Source organism: Akebia trifoliata, chromosome 5 (genome assembly GCF_017979445.1).
Source record: "Akebia trifoliata isolate Shusen 1 chromosome 5, ASM1797944v1, whole genome shotgun sequence".
Classification (NCBI taxonomy): domain Eukaryota; kingdom Viridiplantae; phylum Streptophyta; class Magnoliopsida; order Ranunculales; family Lardizabalaceae; genus Akebia; species Akebia trifoliata.
The window spans coordinates 30,863,516-30,879,230 of record NC_141379.1 but is presented as its reverse complement, the minus strand read 5'-3'; the positions used below and the strand labels follow the sequence as shown (position 1 = coordinate 30,879,230).

The following is a 15,715-nucleotide window of genomic DNA, read 5'->3' as shown; positions in this document are numbered from 1 at the left end:
CCACTTATTACTCATTACATTTTTTCTTTATTGACCACTTTCTCTTTATAGGTACCAAAGGCGATCTATTTTTGGAAGCGGATTCTCTATAGTACACGTTCTTGTAGCAACCTGTAGCACACTTTGAATGGTTGGAAGATTGCCACATTTGCGACAAAATTAGATCTCACCATTTAAAAATTTGGGGAGATCATTAGCTGTTCATTTTTAAAGACTTGGATCTCAATCAAAAAACATGTTTTTTGAATTTTTTTTAAATATCAATTCTAAGTCATGGTCGCAAGAGGCTGAGATGTTAATTTTATTTTATTTTTTAAATATCTCTCTCCCATCCTTTGAAAGTGTGTTACAAGATAGCTACACGAACGTGTGTTACAAAGAATCCTTTTCCTCTATTTTTCCACAAAGGAAAAAATGGGTTGGTTTGTTGTCAAATCCATAACATAATAATGATTGTAGTATCTTAGTACTTAAGAGTCGTGATGAATGCACGTGGTCTTGGTACGAGGTTGGATATACGATTGACGTGGCAAGGGCACAAAATAATAGATCATTTTCATCAGGATACATGGTAGAAAGATGTGCGGTTCTATGCCCTTGCCACATCGGCCACGTACCCAACCGCGTACCAAGACCGCATGCATTCACCATTATTCTAGAACTTATTGTGGTGATTTTTCAATCACGCACATCTTGAGATTAGTGTATTAATTTTATAGAACTTTGGCTCTATTGCCGGGGACGTTATGTGTTTTGCATGTTACGTTTGGCTTGGAGAATTTCCTTTGGATCTGGTAGCTTGACCTCAAGAAGTTTGGGCAATCTATATGTAATGCTTATGTTCTTATTCTTGTGAAGTTTGGTTAAGCTGCATTGATTATATCATGAAAATTGTGAAAATTTGGAGTTCAATGATCATTCATTTTTAAATCTGGTGGAAGTCATGAACCAAACATGCCTGATTTGTCTGTTAGTTTTTTTTATTTTATATTAAAACATGGCCTCTCTACCATGGAAAGATTAATACAGGGAACTGCAAGAAAAGAATAATACAAAGAATCCGCTCCATATTATATTGAGGTGACTTAAATTGTGTGACTGAGCCTTTTGACCTTTTTTTTCTTCTTCTTTGCTAATGGGAAAGCAAGAGTTATTTTATCTTATATATTAAGCGGGTTCTCATGAAAGCTATCACTAAATAGAGAGCTAGTGTTAGACATAGGAATTATATAAGGGTGGAGCCAGGATTTACTTTTGGGAGTAATATATATATATATATATATAGGGAGTCATTTTGGTGCCAATTATTTAGTCAACACATTTTGTCCTACATGGATTTGAAGTTTTGGAATGGGTTGCTTATTGGTGAAGATGATCTGATGAGGAGATCATCCTCACCAAAAATCCGTCCATTCCAAAACTTCTAATCTCATCAAAAGTGTTTTATAAAAAATGGATGGTCCACGATACTTACACTCGTAAACATGAGGTTAGAAGTTTCAGAATTGACTGATTTTTTGTAAGGATGATTTCCTCACCATAGAGATCATCCTCACAAAAAATTATCCCATTTTGAAAATTTGACCATTGAATATTAATTTTAAAATTGGGAGTTCAGTATCCATCAATTTCAACACCTTGAATCAAACTTAAGGCTATGCTTGGATTGAGAAAAGTGGAGAGAAGGGAAACTCATTAACAAATAAGAGAAACTCAATTTCTTTCCACCATGTTTGGATTGATAGGAGAGAATTTGGAACAACTTTGAAAATTTAAAATATCTTCAAAGAGATTTAGAAGTGGAGTTGAAATTATGAAATATTTTAAAATGGTTTCTCTCAATTTCTCCCCTCTACTCTTCACTTTTGGAGAGAAAGAATGAGATATAAATTTGGATGGTCTTGTTTTATTTTATGCTATAGATCATAAGATGATAAGGTCAATATATCGTGAGCCACAATCCTAATGGTACCATGATGTATTTCTCTTGAAAATGTATCATTAATGTTCGATAATATCTTACCACAAAATAGAAAGCGAGTATGACCCCACTTACCACTTATTTCCTTTTTCTTTTTTGAGTAATTTCTCTTTGTAAGTAACAAAGTGGTTCTATTTTTCTACTTGCAAATATGGGTTGGCGTGGTGTCAAATTTAGAACATGACGATGAGGGAAGTGTCTTAGAGCTTATTGCAGTGATTTTTCAATCACACCCCTCTTGAGATTGGTGTATTAATTGTAACTATAACAATCATTGGTCGTGCTAGTTACAATAATCTTGACAAATGACAGTCATTCTTTGAGATATTTTTTAGAACTTTGGCTCTACAACTGGGGATGTTGCATGTTTTGCATGTAACATTTATCTTGGAAAGTTCCCTTGGGATTTGGTGGCTTGGCCTCATGAAATTTGGCCGATCAACATGCGATGCAATGTATATGTTCTAAGTTTTGTAGTTCCTTGTGGTAAAATTTGATGATTGAGAGAGCGCCATGGGGTAGAGGCATCAAAATCCCTTCATTGAAACTTTAGAATTCAATGATCATTCATTTTCAAATCTGATGGGTCATGATCCTTAAGTGGTTGATGTGTTAGTTTTTTTAATCTAAAATGACTTCTCCACTATGAAAAAAATTAATATAGGGATATATAATATAAAAAAAAAAGTACGACAAAGAATCCGGTCCTCATTATATTTGGCTAAGATCTAGACACTTTGATTCCCCATCCCTTTTTTAAATCTAGCATGGGTCATGAATCTTAAGTGGTTGATGCGTTAGTTTTTTAATCTAACATGGCTTCTCCACTATGAAAAAATTTAATATAGGGATATATAAGAAAAAAAAAATACTATAACGAATCTGGTCCTTATTATATTGGGGTATCTGGCGAAGATATAAACACTTTGATTCCCCCTAATCTAACATGGGTCACGAACCTTACGTGGTTGATGTTTTAGTTTTTTAATCTAACATGACTTCTCCACTATGAAAAAATTAATAAAAGGATATACAAGTAAAAAAAGTACTACAAAGAATCTGGCAAAGATCTACACTTTGATCCCCCCCCCCCCCCTCTTTTTTTTTTTTTTTTTAAGTAGTTGTTGAGTTAATTTTTTAATCTAACATGACACCTCCACTATGAAAAAATTAATATAAGGATATATAAGAAAAATAGTCCAACAAAGAATCTGGTCCTTGTTATATTGGGGGTATTTGGTGAAGATCTAGACACTTTGATCCCCCCCCTCCCCTCCCCTCCCCTTCCTTTTTTTAATCTAACATGGGTCGTGAACCTTAAAGTGGTTGATGTGTTAGTTTTTTAATCTAACATGACTTCTCTACTATGAAAAAATTAATATAGGGATATACAAGAAAAAAAGTACTACAAAGAATCTGGTCCTTATTATATTGGGGTTATCTGGCGAAAATCTAGACACTTTGATTCCCCCCTCCCCCTTCTTTATTTTAAGTGGTTGATGTGTTAGTTTTTTAATCTAACAGGGTTTCCCCACTATGAAAAAATTAATATAGGGATATACAAGAAAAAAAGTACTAAAAAGAATTAGGTCCTCATTATATTGGGGGTATCTGGCGAAGATCCATCTAGACGCTTTTTTGTTTTTGTTTTTTTTTTCTTTTCTGAGTGCAATCATACACTAAGTGCAAAGAGGATTTTTGAGTGAAGTTTGTGGAGTGCAAATGGTGGCATATTTGATTTCACAATCTTCTTTTTTCAAAAATTCTATTAATTGAGAACATCATAGTCTTTATCCACAGACATTCCACTTGTGCATATTCGAGTAATCTGTGTGGTTTCTTGTAATAAAAATAATTCCCATTTATTTTTGTTAAAAACAAAATTATAGAAAAACAAAGAGTCGACCCCAAATTTTTGGGAAGGATAGAAACAAATCTCGTCACAGACCAACTCAAGCATTTGACATAGACAAATCTAACACAGTGTGCTTACTTCTTAAAGTTTTTGACCAATGACTGATTAAGGTTTGGATCTCATGGAAGCCTTAATGGATAATAATAATCTATTTCATTTTATTTAAATGACTCGGTGTGAAATCAGTCACAATCAGAGCACTAATGATCGTCCATAGTCTGTATAGTGGAAGAAAAAAGCCAAATGTGCACCTTGAAATTTCATAAAATCGATTGGGTGGGTATAGAAACTAAAGGTGGGAAACAAACCCAAAATAAATAAGATAATTTTCTCTGCAACTGTATGTCTTGTAGACTATGTAATCACATACCTAGGATTAGGGTTCCTTTTCACCACTTTCTGCCCATATTTGCGCCAGCGGTACCCATCATCCAAGACGGTGATGTGAGTTTGAAGAGGAAGAAGAAGACAAAGATGGAGATCGATTTGTGCTGAAACGAGGTTAGAAACGAAGAAGTGGAAGAAGAAGACGAAGATGGAGAACTCTCTGTCGAAGAGGAAGAGAGTGAAGAAACGAAGACGAAGATGTCGTTCGATCTGTCGAAGAGGAAGAGAGTGAAGAAACGAAGACGAAGATGCCGTTCGATCTGTCGAAGAGGAAGAGAGTGAAGAAGAAGACGAAGATGGATGGAGAAATCAGATCTGAAATTTTGTTTTTATTTTTTTATTTTGTTAACGGGGAGGTAGTTCTAAATTTAGAAACTTCATCGTTTTAAAATCAAATCGCGAGCTGGACCGTCTATCAAGTGAATATCGAACGGCTGTCTTCGTGAGTCGCGATGTGAGTCGCAATATGAGTCTTAGGAACGCGACCCATATATAAATATATAGGGAAGGGATCGGTGAACAAAATCTGGGACAAAGATCCATACAAATTATATGGATCGTCGGATCGCGATAGATCTAACGGCGTAGGTCTATTTCACGGATCAATAACACACATGTTAATAATTTCACTCAATACTTTTACAAATTCTAAACACCTCCCCGACCCAAAATCTCCTCTTCTCCTTCGTTTCAAACTCTTCCCTAACTCAGTCTCAAAACCCTTCTCTCTTCTCTCTTCTCCTTCATTTCAGATTTCTCTAACTCAAACCCTTCTCTTCTCCTTCGTTTCAGATTTCTCTCTTCTCTCTTCTCCTCATTTTACCCGAAATCCTAACTCTCTTCCTCTCTATTGCGACGACGACGACGAACTACCGTTCCCTAACCAAAATCTCCTCTCTTCTCTTTCGTTTCAAACTCTTCTCTAACTCAGTCTCAAAACCCTTCTCTCTTCTCTCTTCTCCTTCATTTCAGATTTCTCTAACTCAAACCCTTCTCTTCTCCTTCGTTTCAGATTTCTCTCTTCTCTCTTCTCCTCATTTTATCCGAAATCCTAACTCTCTTCCTCTCTATTGCGACGACGACAACGAACTACCGTTCCTCTGCGACTCTCTGACCTCAACGACAACGACGAACAAGATCCACTCTCCTCAACAAGATCCTAACTACAATAACAACAAGAATCAAACAAAATAATATATTTCTTCTCTTTTCAGGTTCGATTTCTTACCAGATTTTAGGGTTTATGCTTGAATCATTTGAAAATTTTCTTATTTTTATTCTAGAGATAATTGATTTAAGAACTAGGGTTTCATGAACATTAGTTTGTTCTAATTTCATTTTTCCAAGGTAATGGATCTAATTTGGATGGAAATTTGATTGAATGAGTATACTAAATGAGATATTTATATACTCAATTATTTTTATTGATATCTAATAATCAAATAGTCGATTGCTTGGATGTTTACATCATTTTGAACTTTGTTCTAATTATTGGATTGCTAAATGAAGAAAATATAAAAGGTGCAAAAGTAGATACTTGTCAAATTTTTTTTTCTTCACGAAGTTCGTGGTTAATTTTCTTATGGAGGGTTGAAATTGTTTGATATTCTAAGGCATCCTTCCTTCGCTTTTTTTTGAGATAAAAATAAAATATATAAATTTGCAATGAATGTTGTATTTTGTACACTAGCCATACATCCTTTACAATATGTCCATATGGAATCTTATTAGTAATCAAACCTTGAATGCTGCTTTGGAACATGGATTATAATTGTTTGAAGTTTGTATGATGATCTTATTTCCACATACCAAAACAATGAATGAATACGTCTCTTTTATTATAAAACTTATGTACTTTGTTAAGTGCTCTGGTCTATGCCTTCTAACACACAATCAAAATGAGTAATCTTTAATGAACACCTATTTCCTGTTGTTTTTCTTTATGAATGATTTTAATGTGGTGGTTTCAATAGAAGAAAATTATTTTATGTTTTTCGGTGTGTTCGGCTAAGTTTTCCCATCGAACTATGACATCTTCAATATATTCATTGGAGTTTTTATTTTCATATTTGTTTTCTTCATTAACATATGTATGTAATCTACATTGACTCAGTAATACTAAATTATGACAAAGCTCGTGCCCTGCTCACGTGCAGAACTTTCTTGTTGACATAAAAGGACCTGCATTGGCATTTCTACTGATACTTGCATTTGAAAGAGGAACGAGGAAAAACATACCAAAGTTTGAGGTACAACTCCAACTTGCATTTTTCATTGTATGTAAAAATGAAAAGTTTTTCATCTTCAAAATCAAGGGATTTGGTTGATTACATATTTATAAATTGAATCGAATGTTGCAAATAATTTATAATTAATTTTTTTTATTTTATAAATCAAATATTATTGGGTATTTGATAATCTAATTTATAAATTTATAATAAAATGTTATTGTGTATTCGATAATCTAATTTATAATTTTATATAAAAAAAATTACACATGCACGCATGCACACACACACATCAATTACTGTACTCTGTACAGTCAAAGATTGAGAACACAGGGCTCCCTTACCGTGGGACTGAGAACTGTGCGTTCTTCCGGCTATCTATAAGATAACCTGACATCGCCTCCTGGTTTCTCTCTTTGATTGTACACTGTGCAAAAGTCAAAATTACAAATCAAAATAGTTTAGTATGCTCTCACGTTGATAATTAGTTAAATTAATTAGATGTATATTTGGATGATATTTGTTTTAGATAATTGGTTACTATCTGGGAGTTATCATGGATACGATTGACGTTGATTGTGGGAGTGTGCCTGTCGATGAAAATTTGGAGAGTGTGCATATCGGTGAAGATATGGGGAATTTGCCTATCGGTGAAGATATGGGGAGTGTCCCTATTGGTGAAAACATAGGATCATCATCGGCCATACAAGTAGATATTGGGGAACTTATTCAATTCCAAAGTCCCGGCAAAGATGTTGAAAAGTTAAATACTCCGTATGTAGGGATGCTTTTTTATACTATTGAGGAAGCGAAAAAATACTATGAAGATTATGCACGTCAGGAAGGTTTTTGCATTCGTGTACGAAGTACAAATAAAACAGTACGGGGTTCAGATCAGGTGACCGGAGTAACATATGTTTGCATACACGAAGGTAAACATGCCTCGAAAGCGCAAGAAGAGACGATAACACGTGGAAATGAACGGGGCAAGAAGAAGATTTCCAAAAGTTGTTCAACTTTTAAATGTGGATGTGAGGCATACATGCGCATCGTATTCGATAAATATACAGCAAAATGGAAAGTGTCTCTTTTCAATGACAGTCATAATCACAAGTTAGTCACACCAGCAAGGAGAATGAAAATGAGATCAAATCGAAGTATGCCGAAAATTGCTAAAGATTTAGTTGAAATATTCCAAAGAGAAAATATTCAAGTTAGTAAAGTTCCAACAATTCTTGGTGGGGATCTGATTGGTTTCAATGATAGAGACTGTTACAACCACCTGAGGGATGTTAGGCATAAGGTGTTGGAAAAAGGAGATGCAAATTTTGTACTCAATTACTTCATGAAAAAACAAAATGAAAATCCGCAATTTTTCTATGCAATACAGTACGATGATGATAGGAGGGCGACAAACTTTTTTTGGGTGGATGCTAGGTCAAGATTATCATATGAGTATTTCGGTGATGTCGTTACATTTGATACAACTTATAGGACAAATAAGTACGAGATGCCGTTTGCTCCATTTACTGGGGTAAATCATCATTTTCAGTCAATTCAATTTGGATGCGCTCTTCTACAAGATGAAACAGAAACTACTTTCATATGGTTATTTGAGACTTGGCTTCAAGCTATGAGAGGACGACATCCAATTTCGATAATCACAGATCAAGATTTGGCAATGAGAAATGCAATTACCAAAGTTTTTCCCAACACCCATCATCGCCTATGTATTTGGCACATCAGGAAGAAGTTTGCAGAGAAGTTATCTCATAAATACTTTGAAGGTTCTAATTTCAGAAGTGAGATGGAAAAATGTATTTGGTCGACATACACAGGGGACGAGTTCGAAAAGCAGTGGAATAGCGTGATTGAGAAAAATAGATTAGAAGGAAATGAATGGCTTCAACAATTATTTCAGATACGAGAATCTTGGGTCCCTACTTATAATCGAAGCATTTTTTTTGCTGGTATGAATACCACTGGGCGTAGCGAAAGCATTAATGCATTTTTTGATGGATTCGTTAATTCGAAAACAAATCTCAGAGAATTTGTTATCAAGTATGAACAAGCACTGAAAGATATTATGAAAAAGGAGAGTGATTTAGATTATGAGACAGAGCACAAGTTTCGATGTGTTAATGACAAGGAGTTACTTTTGAAGCATGCCGCAAAAGTTTATACTAAAGCTATGTTTGACAAATTTAAGAAAGAATGGATCCAAGTTTTCCGGTATAAAGTTGAAAGAAAAGAAATGGAAGATGGATTTCAAACATTTTTAGTGAAAACTAAGTGTGGCGAGTCTGAAGAGTTTCTTTTGAAATTCAATTTGGATACCTACAAGGGTACATGCGAATGTAAACAATTTGAGTTTCTTGGAATTCTTTGTCGACATTTTTTAAAGGTGTTTACACACCTTGACATTGATGAAATACCGTCACACTTCATTCTTGAAAGATGGCGACAAGGGGCTAACAAATTTAGGATGACGGACGCACATATAACAAGCGACGGGAAAGAACTATCAGACACAATGAGATTTGCCAATATGTGTCAACAAGCTACTAAATTGGCCAGTTTTGCAACACCTTCAACGAAAGCATACACATTGTTCATGAATACTTTAAATGAACTTTCTCAACAAATTTGTGAAATTCGACGTGAAGAAATGTCAAGTATTGTGGTTCCTGCAATTGAAGGCAGACATGATCAATGTAATAATAACCCATCTCAATTGTTGCTTCTAAATCCAAACATTTCGCAAACAAAGGGTAGGAAGAAAGATGAGAAAGGAAAGGGAAATGTTGATAGTACGGGTAGATTGAAAAGTGGTATTGAGTTGAGCCAACAGAAGAAGAAAAGAAAATGTGCACTATGTCACAAACTTGGACACGACAAACGAATATGTCCTACAAATCCAAAGAGAAAGAAGATAGATTCTACTGTCCAAGGCAATTGTAATTCTTTTTTTAAGTTAATTTCTTAGTTCCATTTTTTTAACTAATCGAGTAAATTATAACAAATAGTCTTATTTATTATGTTTTCCTCAGATAATGATGATATACAAGAATTGGACCAGGATATGGAAAGTGATCATGGGGCATTTCTTTTGCATTAAACAATTGGTAATCATTTGTGTTTTCTTTTGATATCTTTTGCTATGATGTTTATGGTATTTATTACATCACATTATTTAATTTGTAATTTTCTTAAATTATGCAACTAAAGGTACTGGCCAGAGGTATCGACCTCGGAGATTTGATTACATAACTCTCAAGTATGCTCTTAGATGAAAATGACGTGTTGGTAAGACAGCTAAGAGCGAATTGTCAAAATTTTAACTGGAAAGTTGTCGTTGAAACATTTCCACACACACATGATGTTCTTACAGTGGTTTATCGTTCAGATGGGAAGCAGTTGGCTTCCAGTACATTAGATGGTCAAATCCATTTCTGGGATCCTATAGATGGCCTGTTAATGTACACAATTGAGGGACGCAAAGACATTGTTGGTGGGTGTCTCATGACTGATCGGAGATTGGCAACCAATTCAAGCTTAGGAAAGTATTTTACAAGCCTATGTTATTCTACTGATGGCAGTTACATTTTAGTCGCGGGAAGTAGCAAATACATATGCATGTATGATGTTGCAGATCAGGTTGGTTTGCATCCATTTATTCTTTTATGATTTACAAATTAAAATATAATATTCACTTGTACTTGTTTGCTTTTACATAGATTTCTCAAATCTGTTTTTTTTTTTTTTTTTTGCTTTTTTTCCTTTGTTTGTGTGTCAATGTATGAATGACAGTTGTTTTTTATGAACCGAATAACGTAATAGTTTGGATTGTTTCATATCACACCAGGTATTGCTACGTAGGTTTCAAATAACCCACAATCTATCCTTGGACGGAGTTTGAGACATTTTAAACTCAAAGAAAATGACAGAAAATTGCCTCTTAGATTTAATTGATGATGAGAATATCGATGTAGAGGAAGGTGTTGACAAACAAACCCGTGGAAAGCTGGGGTATGATTTACCTGGATCCATGCCAAACGCTGGAAGGCCTATTATTGGGACTAAGTGCTTGAGAATATCACCGACTGGTCGATGTTGGGCAGCAGCAACAACAGGGTGTGTTTTAGTCTATTCAATTGATGAATCCTTTGTCTTTGATCCCACTGATCTCGACGTCAATGTCACTCCAGAGGTACTTTTTTCCTCACTTAGTATTTTCCCAGTCTTCTTTCTTCTGACCTTGCATCTCAGAAGACTGTTCATGCCACAAGAAATGATAGTTGTAGAGTTCTCAATTATCACAACATGTACTTGTTCAATCTGACAAACTTATTTATTTCATATTTTCAGGCAGTTGATGCAGCTTTTAGTAAGGATTAACATCAGAGGGCGTTCTTACTCAATCTCCGTCTAAATGAAGATTCTCTAATAAAAAAAGGCATTGTTTCTGTGAATCCAGTAGATATTCTGGCTGTTGCTTCATCAATCCCCTTAAGATATTTGCAGAGGTTAATTGAGGCATTTGCAGACCTTCAGGAAAGTTCTCCACATTTGGAGTTCATTCTTCGATGGTCTCAGGTCTGTCTTTTAGCCATAGTTTCTAAAGCTTCTGTTATTATTCATGCTGCTAGGCATTGTTTATGCATGTCGGGTTTCATTGTTATTAATTAATGATTGGTTTGTATTGCAGGAGCTATGTAAAGCTCATGGACACTCTATTCAGCAAAATTTAAGAAGTTTGCTTCCAGTTCTAAGATCCTTGCAGAAGGCAATTACCAAATTGCATCAGGATCTGGCAGATACTTGTTCTTCCAATGAATACTTGCTTAGATATTTATGCTCAATTGATGGGCATCCTTTGAATTTGGTAAGTACTTGGGTAAGCATTGCTTGGGAAAAAAAAAATATTAGGTTCAATTTATTTATCGAAAACTTGCTTAGATATTTTTATTACATTTTTTTGTTTTTGTTTTTTTAAATTCCAAAAAACAGATATAGGAAGGCATGTAAATCTTTTGAAATATTAGGTTTCTTATTTTATTATCAAATTTTACTAAAATTGACTGATTTAAGCTCTGTTTCTTAGATTTCATTTCACAATGAAGATGAACTCAAACGATATGAAAGATTTATGTGAACGAAATCAAGGTGTGGGAGAACTTCATTCAATCTTAAGAGGAAAGGTTGGTGGGTACATTGTGTTTAAAGCTGTGGAGAAGGACATTATAGATGAAAAAGTAGATTTGTGCAAAGTAGATAATAGAACTCCCTATACACAATACATGAATTACCATCTCATCCTTGCATCGGCTTCTGGTTCGAGGTATAAAACAATGCGTTTTTTTCCTTCTAATTACTCTCACTATTATGAGTTTACTAAATTTTGATTAATTTCTTCATAGATATATTCTTGAAGGGAAGAAAATAATGAAGCCATTTCGTCTTGGTTTCTATGCTTGGAAGGAGTCTACAACATTACATGGAACACTTAGAATGATTGAGAAAAAACAATTTAACAAAGGAGATGGTTGATCTTAAAGGGGAGCTTCATGTTTCATTTGCGGATCTTTTGAGATGCTTGGTAAGCTTAGAAGGGAACAAGAGGGGAAGATTTACGTGTTCTCTTACAGTCTCTCTTGAGAACCTATATCTTACAAACACCTCGTGGAAGCCTTAAGGACTTCTCGTCGTCAGATTCGAACAAAAAATCATACCCATCTAGTACTCTTCATGAGATAAAAACAGGTATTTTTTAACAATAAATTAATTGTTCAAATACTTCAAACCTTGATCCAATTCAACTTTAAGACTTGGTTCAATCTTGATTTGAGACTTGAAAGGTAGTCCAAGTCTTAATGGATTATAATTTTTCCTAATTGGGTATTTCTTTGTGAATCATACAGAAGATGGGTTTATGATCCATTGTAGACAATGGAAGTGCAATCAGAATCTGTGGAGGCATGAAGGAGGGAGAAAACAGAGTCCAATACTTCTGATTAATGGGTACTCTGCAGAGAGTTTTTGGCTACCAACCAACCAAAAGATTTGATTCAATCTTTATTAGAAAATGGGCATGAGGCATGGTTACTTCAACCAAGATTAAACCCTCTCTATCCTTTGAATGACTTCATGATCGAAGATATTGCAAAGTTCGACATCTCTGCCGGTAAAAATAAAAATGAATAAGAATATTTAATTTTAGAGTCTTAATTACTCAGTTGATCATCGTGAGCTATTCTCATCGATAACTATTTTTGTTGCAGCAATAAAAGATTGATGAGTTTAATGGGCCATATGTAAAAGTGCATGTGGTTGCACATGCCTCTACGAACCATATAGCGTCTCTGTGTTGTATTAACTCTTCTATGTTCTTCAAGCTCAATGCCTTTTCTTTAGTTAAGATGAGGCTCCCTCTCATACCGGTAAGTCTTCTACATGTCCCTCTCACAAACACACATAACGTTTTGGTATTATGCATCGATGGTTTCACCTTTTTGGTCGCGTTGTATCTAAGAGGGTGAGATTCCTCCCGTGTAGCGGAGTTGAACTCAAGAACCATTATCCCTACCTTTAAGAGTTCCTTGTATGGGCATTTGGTTCTTGTTGTCAAAAATAGTAGTTACGGCACACGCACTCTTGGGATAACATGCATTTTTATATGTTTCCACAAGCACATACATACGTACATAAAGAAATAACTAAGTCTGAATTTTCTGTCTCCAACCTACAGATCTCAATGTGGATACTAGGCAAAAACAGAATTTTACCAATGTTCAAAAACCTCAAAGACAAGTCGTCCTCATTGCCTCGAGAACCAACTCTTTTCAAGGGTATGGTTCGAACTAATTTGGATCTTTTAGGCCTCTATTCTAACCAACAAATATGGGAGGTAAGACAAAACTAATTCTAATCTTCTAGTAATCATCATATCAGACCTCTCGTTCTCATTTGGGTTTGTCCAACAGTGAGTGATGAAGGGAACAATTGGAGTGTTGGGTAGTGCCAATTATTCTGCCTTGGAAGAGTACTACTTAAGAGAAATAGAATTCTTGTTCTAGATGAAGCAACGGCGTCAATTGACTCGGCAACAAAAGCAATTCTACAGAGAGTTATTAGGTAGCAATTCTATAGAAGGGTTTTCATTTTAAAATTTTCATTTTATACTTGTCCTTAGTCCTTTTTTACTTGTTCAATATTTGCAGATCTTAGATGATACCTTCGCATCCCAGATGCAACAGTTGCTTCGAAATGCACTACAAGAGAAAGATCTTGAGCCACCCAGATCAATAATGGAAGTACGATCAGTGCTCTGCAAGGATGCTGTGAATCACATCGAGTCCAACTACTATCATTAGATAGCAACAACAGAAAAAGGTTAATAAAAAAAAAGAATGGAGAACGGATAACTCAAAAACCCTTTTAGTTTTCCTTATTTTCTCTACACACTTTTATGCATAGATGAGCTTTTTTTTGTCATGTGGAGGGCTGCAATGGCCAATCTAGGCTGCCCAACCTATGGTTTGGTCCTTTGGATTGCTGTCTTGGGCCTATTCTTGTCCATGGCTATGCCTGTACACAGCCATTCTATTTCTGACCAGGCAAGAACATTGGAGCGAGAGGCACACCCGGCCTTAGATAATTTCACTTCGAAGATTAGTACTCTTAACTTGGAACGTGTACGTCAAATTAAAAGCCGATTGGTTGCAATTACTGGCCGTGTTCAAAGGGTTGGTGTTCTTCTCAATTTGTTGAAGTGTTAGAATTTCTGTCTTTTTTATATGAGGACTGCTTATTGAAGTCTCTGATTGGAATGGAAAACTCTGGCTTTTTTGAATGGATTTGTTCTCTTTGTTATTTGTTTAAACCAATTTTATTCAAAATGCCTGCATAACTCCTCAAATTTGTTTATTGATTTATTCTATAGATTCATCTTGAAAAGATTTCGTTGCCAAAATTGAATTTAAGAAGTTTAAGGAGAGGAAGTTGAAACCTTGAGTGAGTAGAAGATATTCTTCCAGCGTGTGATCTTGTTATGTTTAAACATGAATCAACCCAACTTTAATATACAAAACAGTAGTAAAACAACCACAATTTGACAATAAAGAAGTTGACAAATAATGCCACTAGTGTGCTTAAGAACAGAAAAGTGTGAAAATGGAAATGTTTATTCATGTACACATTTGGGGTGGGAGTGGGGGACAGCTACAAAACAGCCCTTATTGTACCTGAACCAGCAAACCAATCAAGAAAATAAGAAAGAATAGGCTTGCGTGGAAATTCATGAACCCTCACAGTAAATTTGGTGTCACAAGGTGAAATCCGACATAAGAATAGGTAACGGTGTGCACAGTTATTTATCTTGTTTGAAGATTTCTTGTTCAGGTGGAATCTGTTGTGCAGAGGGTGACTGCTCCCTTGGGTGTTGGGGGCCTGTTTTTTGTTTTGTTTTCCTCTCTGCTGCTGGTGCCTTTTGACCTTTGTTTGTTGCTTTTTTTTTTCGTTAGAGGACTCCTTGTCCTCTTTTTCAATAAAACTTCTTCGTTTTCAAAAATAAAAATCGAGTCCATTACTTACCTCTTGGATCTTTTCAAAACCTCGTCTTCAGAGTGGGCCTGCTCTAGAACTTCAGACCATGTAAAGTTAACTGATATCATAGTCAACAACAAAGCTCATTGGCTAAGAGAGTCAGTTGCTTTGTTTTTCTGTTTCTCATCATCCTCAAAACCTTATCCTCCTCATTAAACAAACACACACATCTCTTCCCAAAAAAGTTGTGTCAGCTGAACAAATATTATTCTTCAATTCATTTCTAAGTAATGCTGTCAGTAATTGAACCTGTGCACTCAACCAGGGGCAGAGCCAGGATTTTGCCCATGTGGGGCCATTTTTTTGTGTGGGGGCAACTAAGACTTAAAAAAATAATTCTGGGGGCAATAGTGGCAATAGCTCACTAAACTTTTGATTTTGAAATTTCTTGTTGGGGCAAGTGCCCCTGCCCCCAATGTCAATCCAATCCCTGCACTCAACATGATATATTACTTAGTACGTTGTATATTTCTTTTGTGCTGAAGTTGTCACCAAAACCTAAAAACTCCAAACTTCGTGGATTTTAGTTGGAGTTTAATAATTCTAGGACAATTACATGCCTATTTACATAGCAAAAAAAAAAAAAAAAATTGAATTGTA

At 35.2% G+C, this 15,715-nt stretch overlaps 2 protein-coding genes across 8 annotated transcripts in view; both read left to right on the top strand.

The window, feature by feature from the left end:
* Positions 1-15,715, top strand: part of LOC147402150 (disease resistance protein At4g27190-like) — a 56,802-nt gene that overhangs the window by 20,576 nt on the left and 20,511 nt on the right. The window lies entirely within an intron of this gene.
* On the top strand, positions 4,925-14,996 carry LOC147402154 (protein FAR1-RELATED SEQUENCE 9-like). Of its 7 annotated transcripts, none has more exons than XM_086443676.1 (13): positions 4,925-5,497; positions 6,440-6,532; positions 7,041-9,636; positions 9,740-9,817; positions 9,918-10,168; positions 10,377-11,396; positions 11,616-11,852; positions 11,932-12,274; positions 12,433-12,695; positions 12,793-12,951; positions 13,260-13,418; positions 13,495-13,645; positions 13,732-14,996. In XM_086443676.1, the coding sequence occupies exon 3, from the start codon at positions 7,068-7,070 to the stop codon at positions 9,495-9,497; it is 2,430 nt and encodes an 809-aa protein (XP_086299802.1). In that variant the 5' UTR covers positions 4,925-5,497; positions 6,440-6,532; positions 7,041-7,067; the 3' UTR covers positions 9,498-9,636; positions 9,740-9,817; positions 9,918-10,168; positions 10,377-11,396; positions 11,616-11,852; positions 11,932-12,274; positions 12,433-12,695; positions 12,793-12,951; positions 13,260-13,418; positions 13,495-13,645; positions 13,732-14,996. The 7 variants fall into 7 exon arrangements, 6 of the variants coding, with proteins under 6 accessions (XP_086299802.1, XP_086299803.1, XP_086299806.1 ...); XR_015178813.1 differs by having other exon boundaries at positions 4,926-5,497; positions 9,562-9,636; positions 13,732-14,995; XM_086443677.1 differs by lacking the exon at positions 4,925-5,497 and having other exon boundaries at positions 5,504-6,532.

Bases quoted from the DNA above. Each gene is read 5' to 3' on its own strand.
- LOC147402154 (XM_086443676.1), top strand. From the start codon at position 7,068: ATGGATACGATTGACGTTGATTGTGGGAGTGTGCCTGTCGATGAAAAT.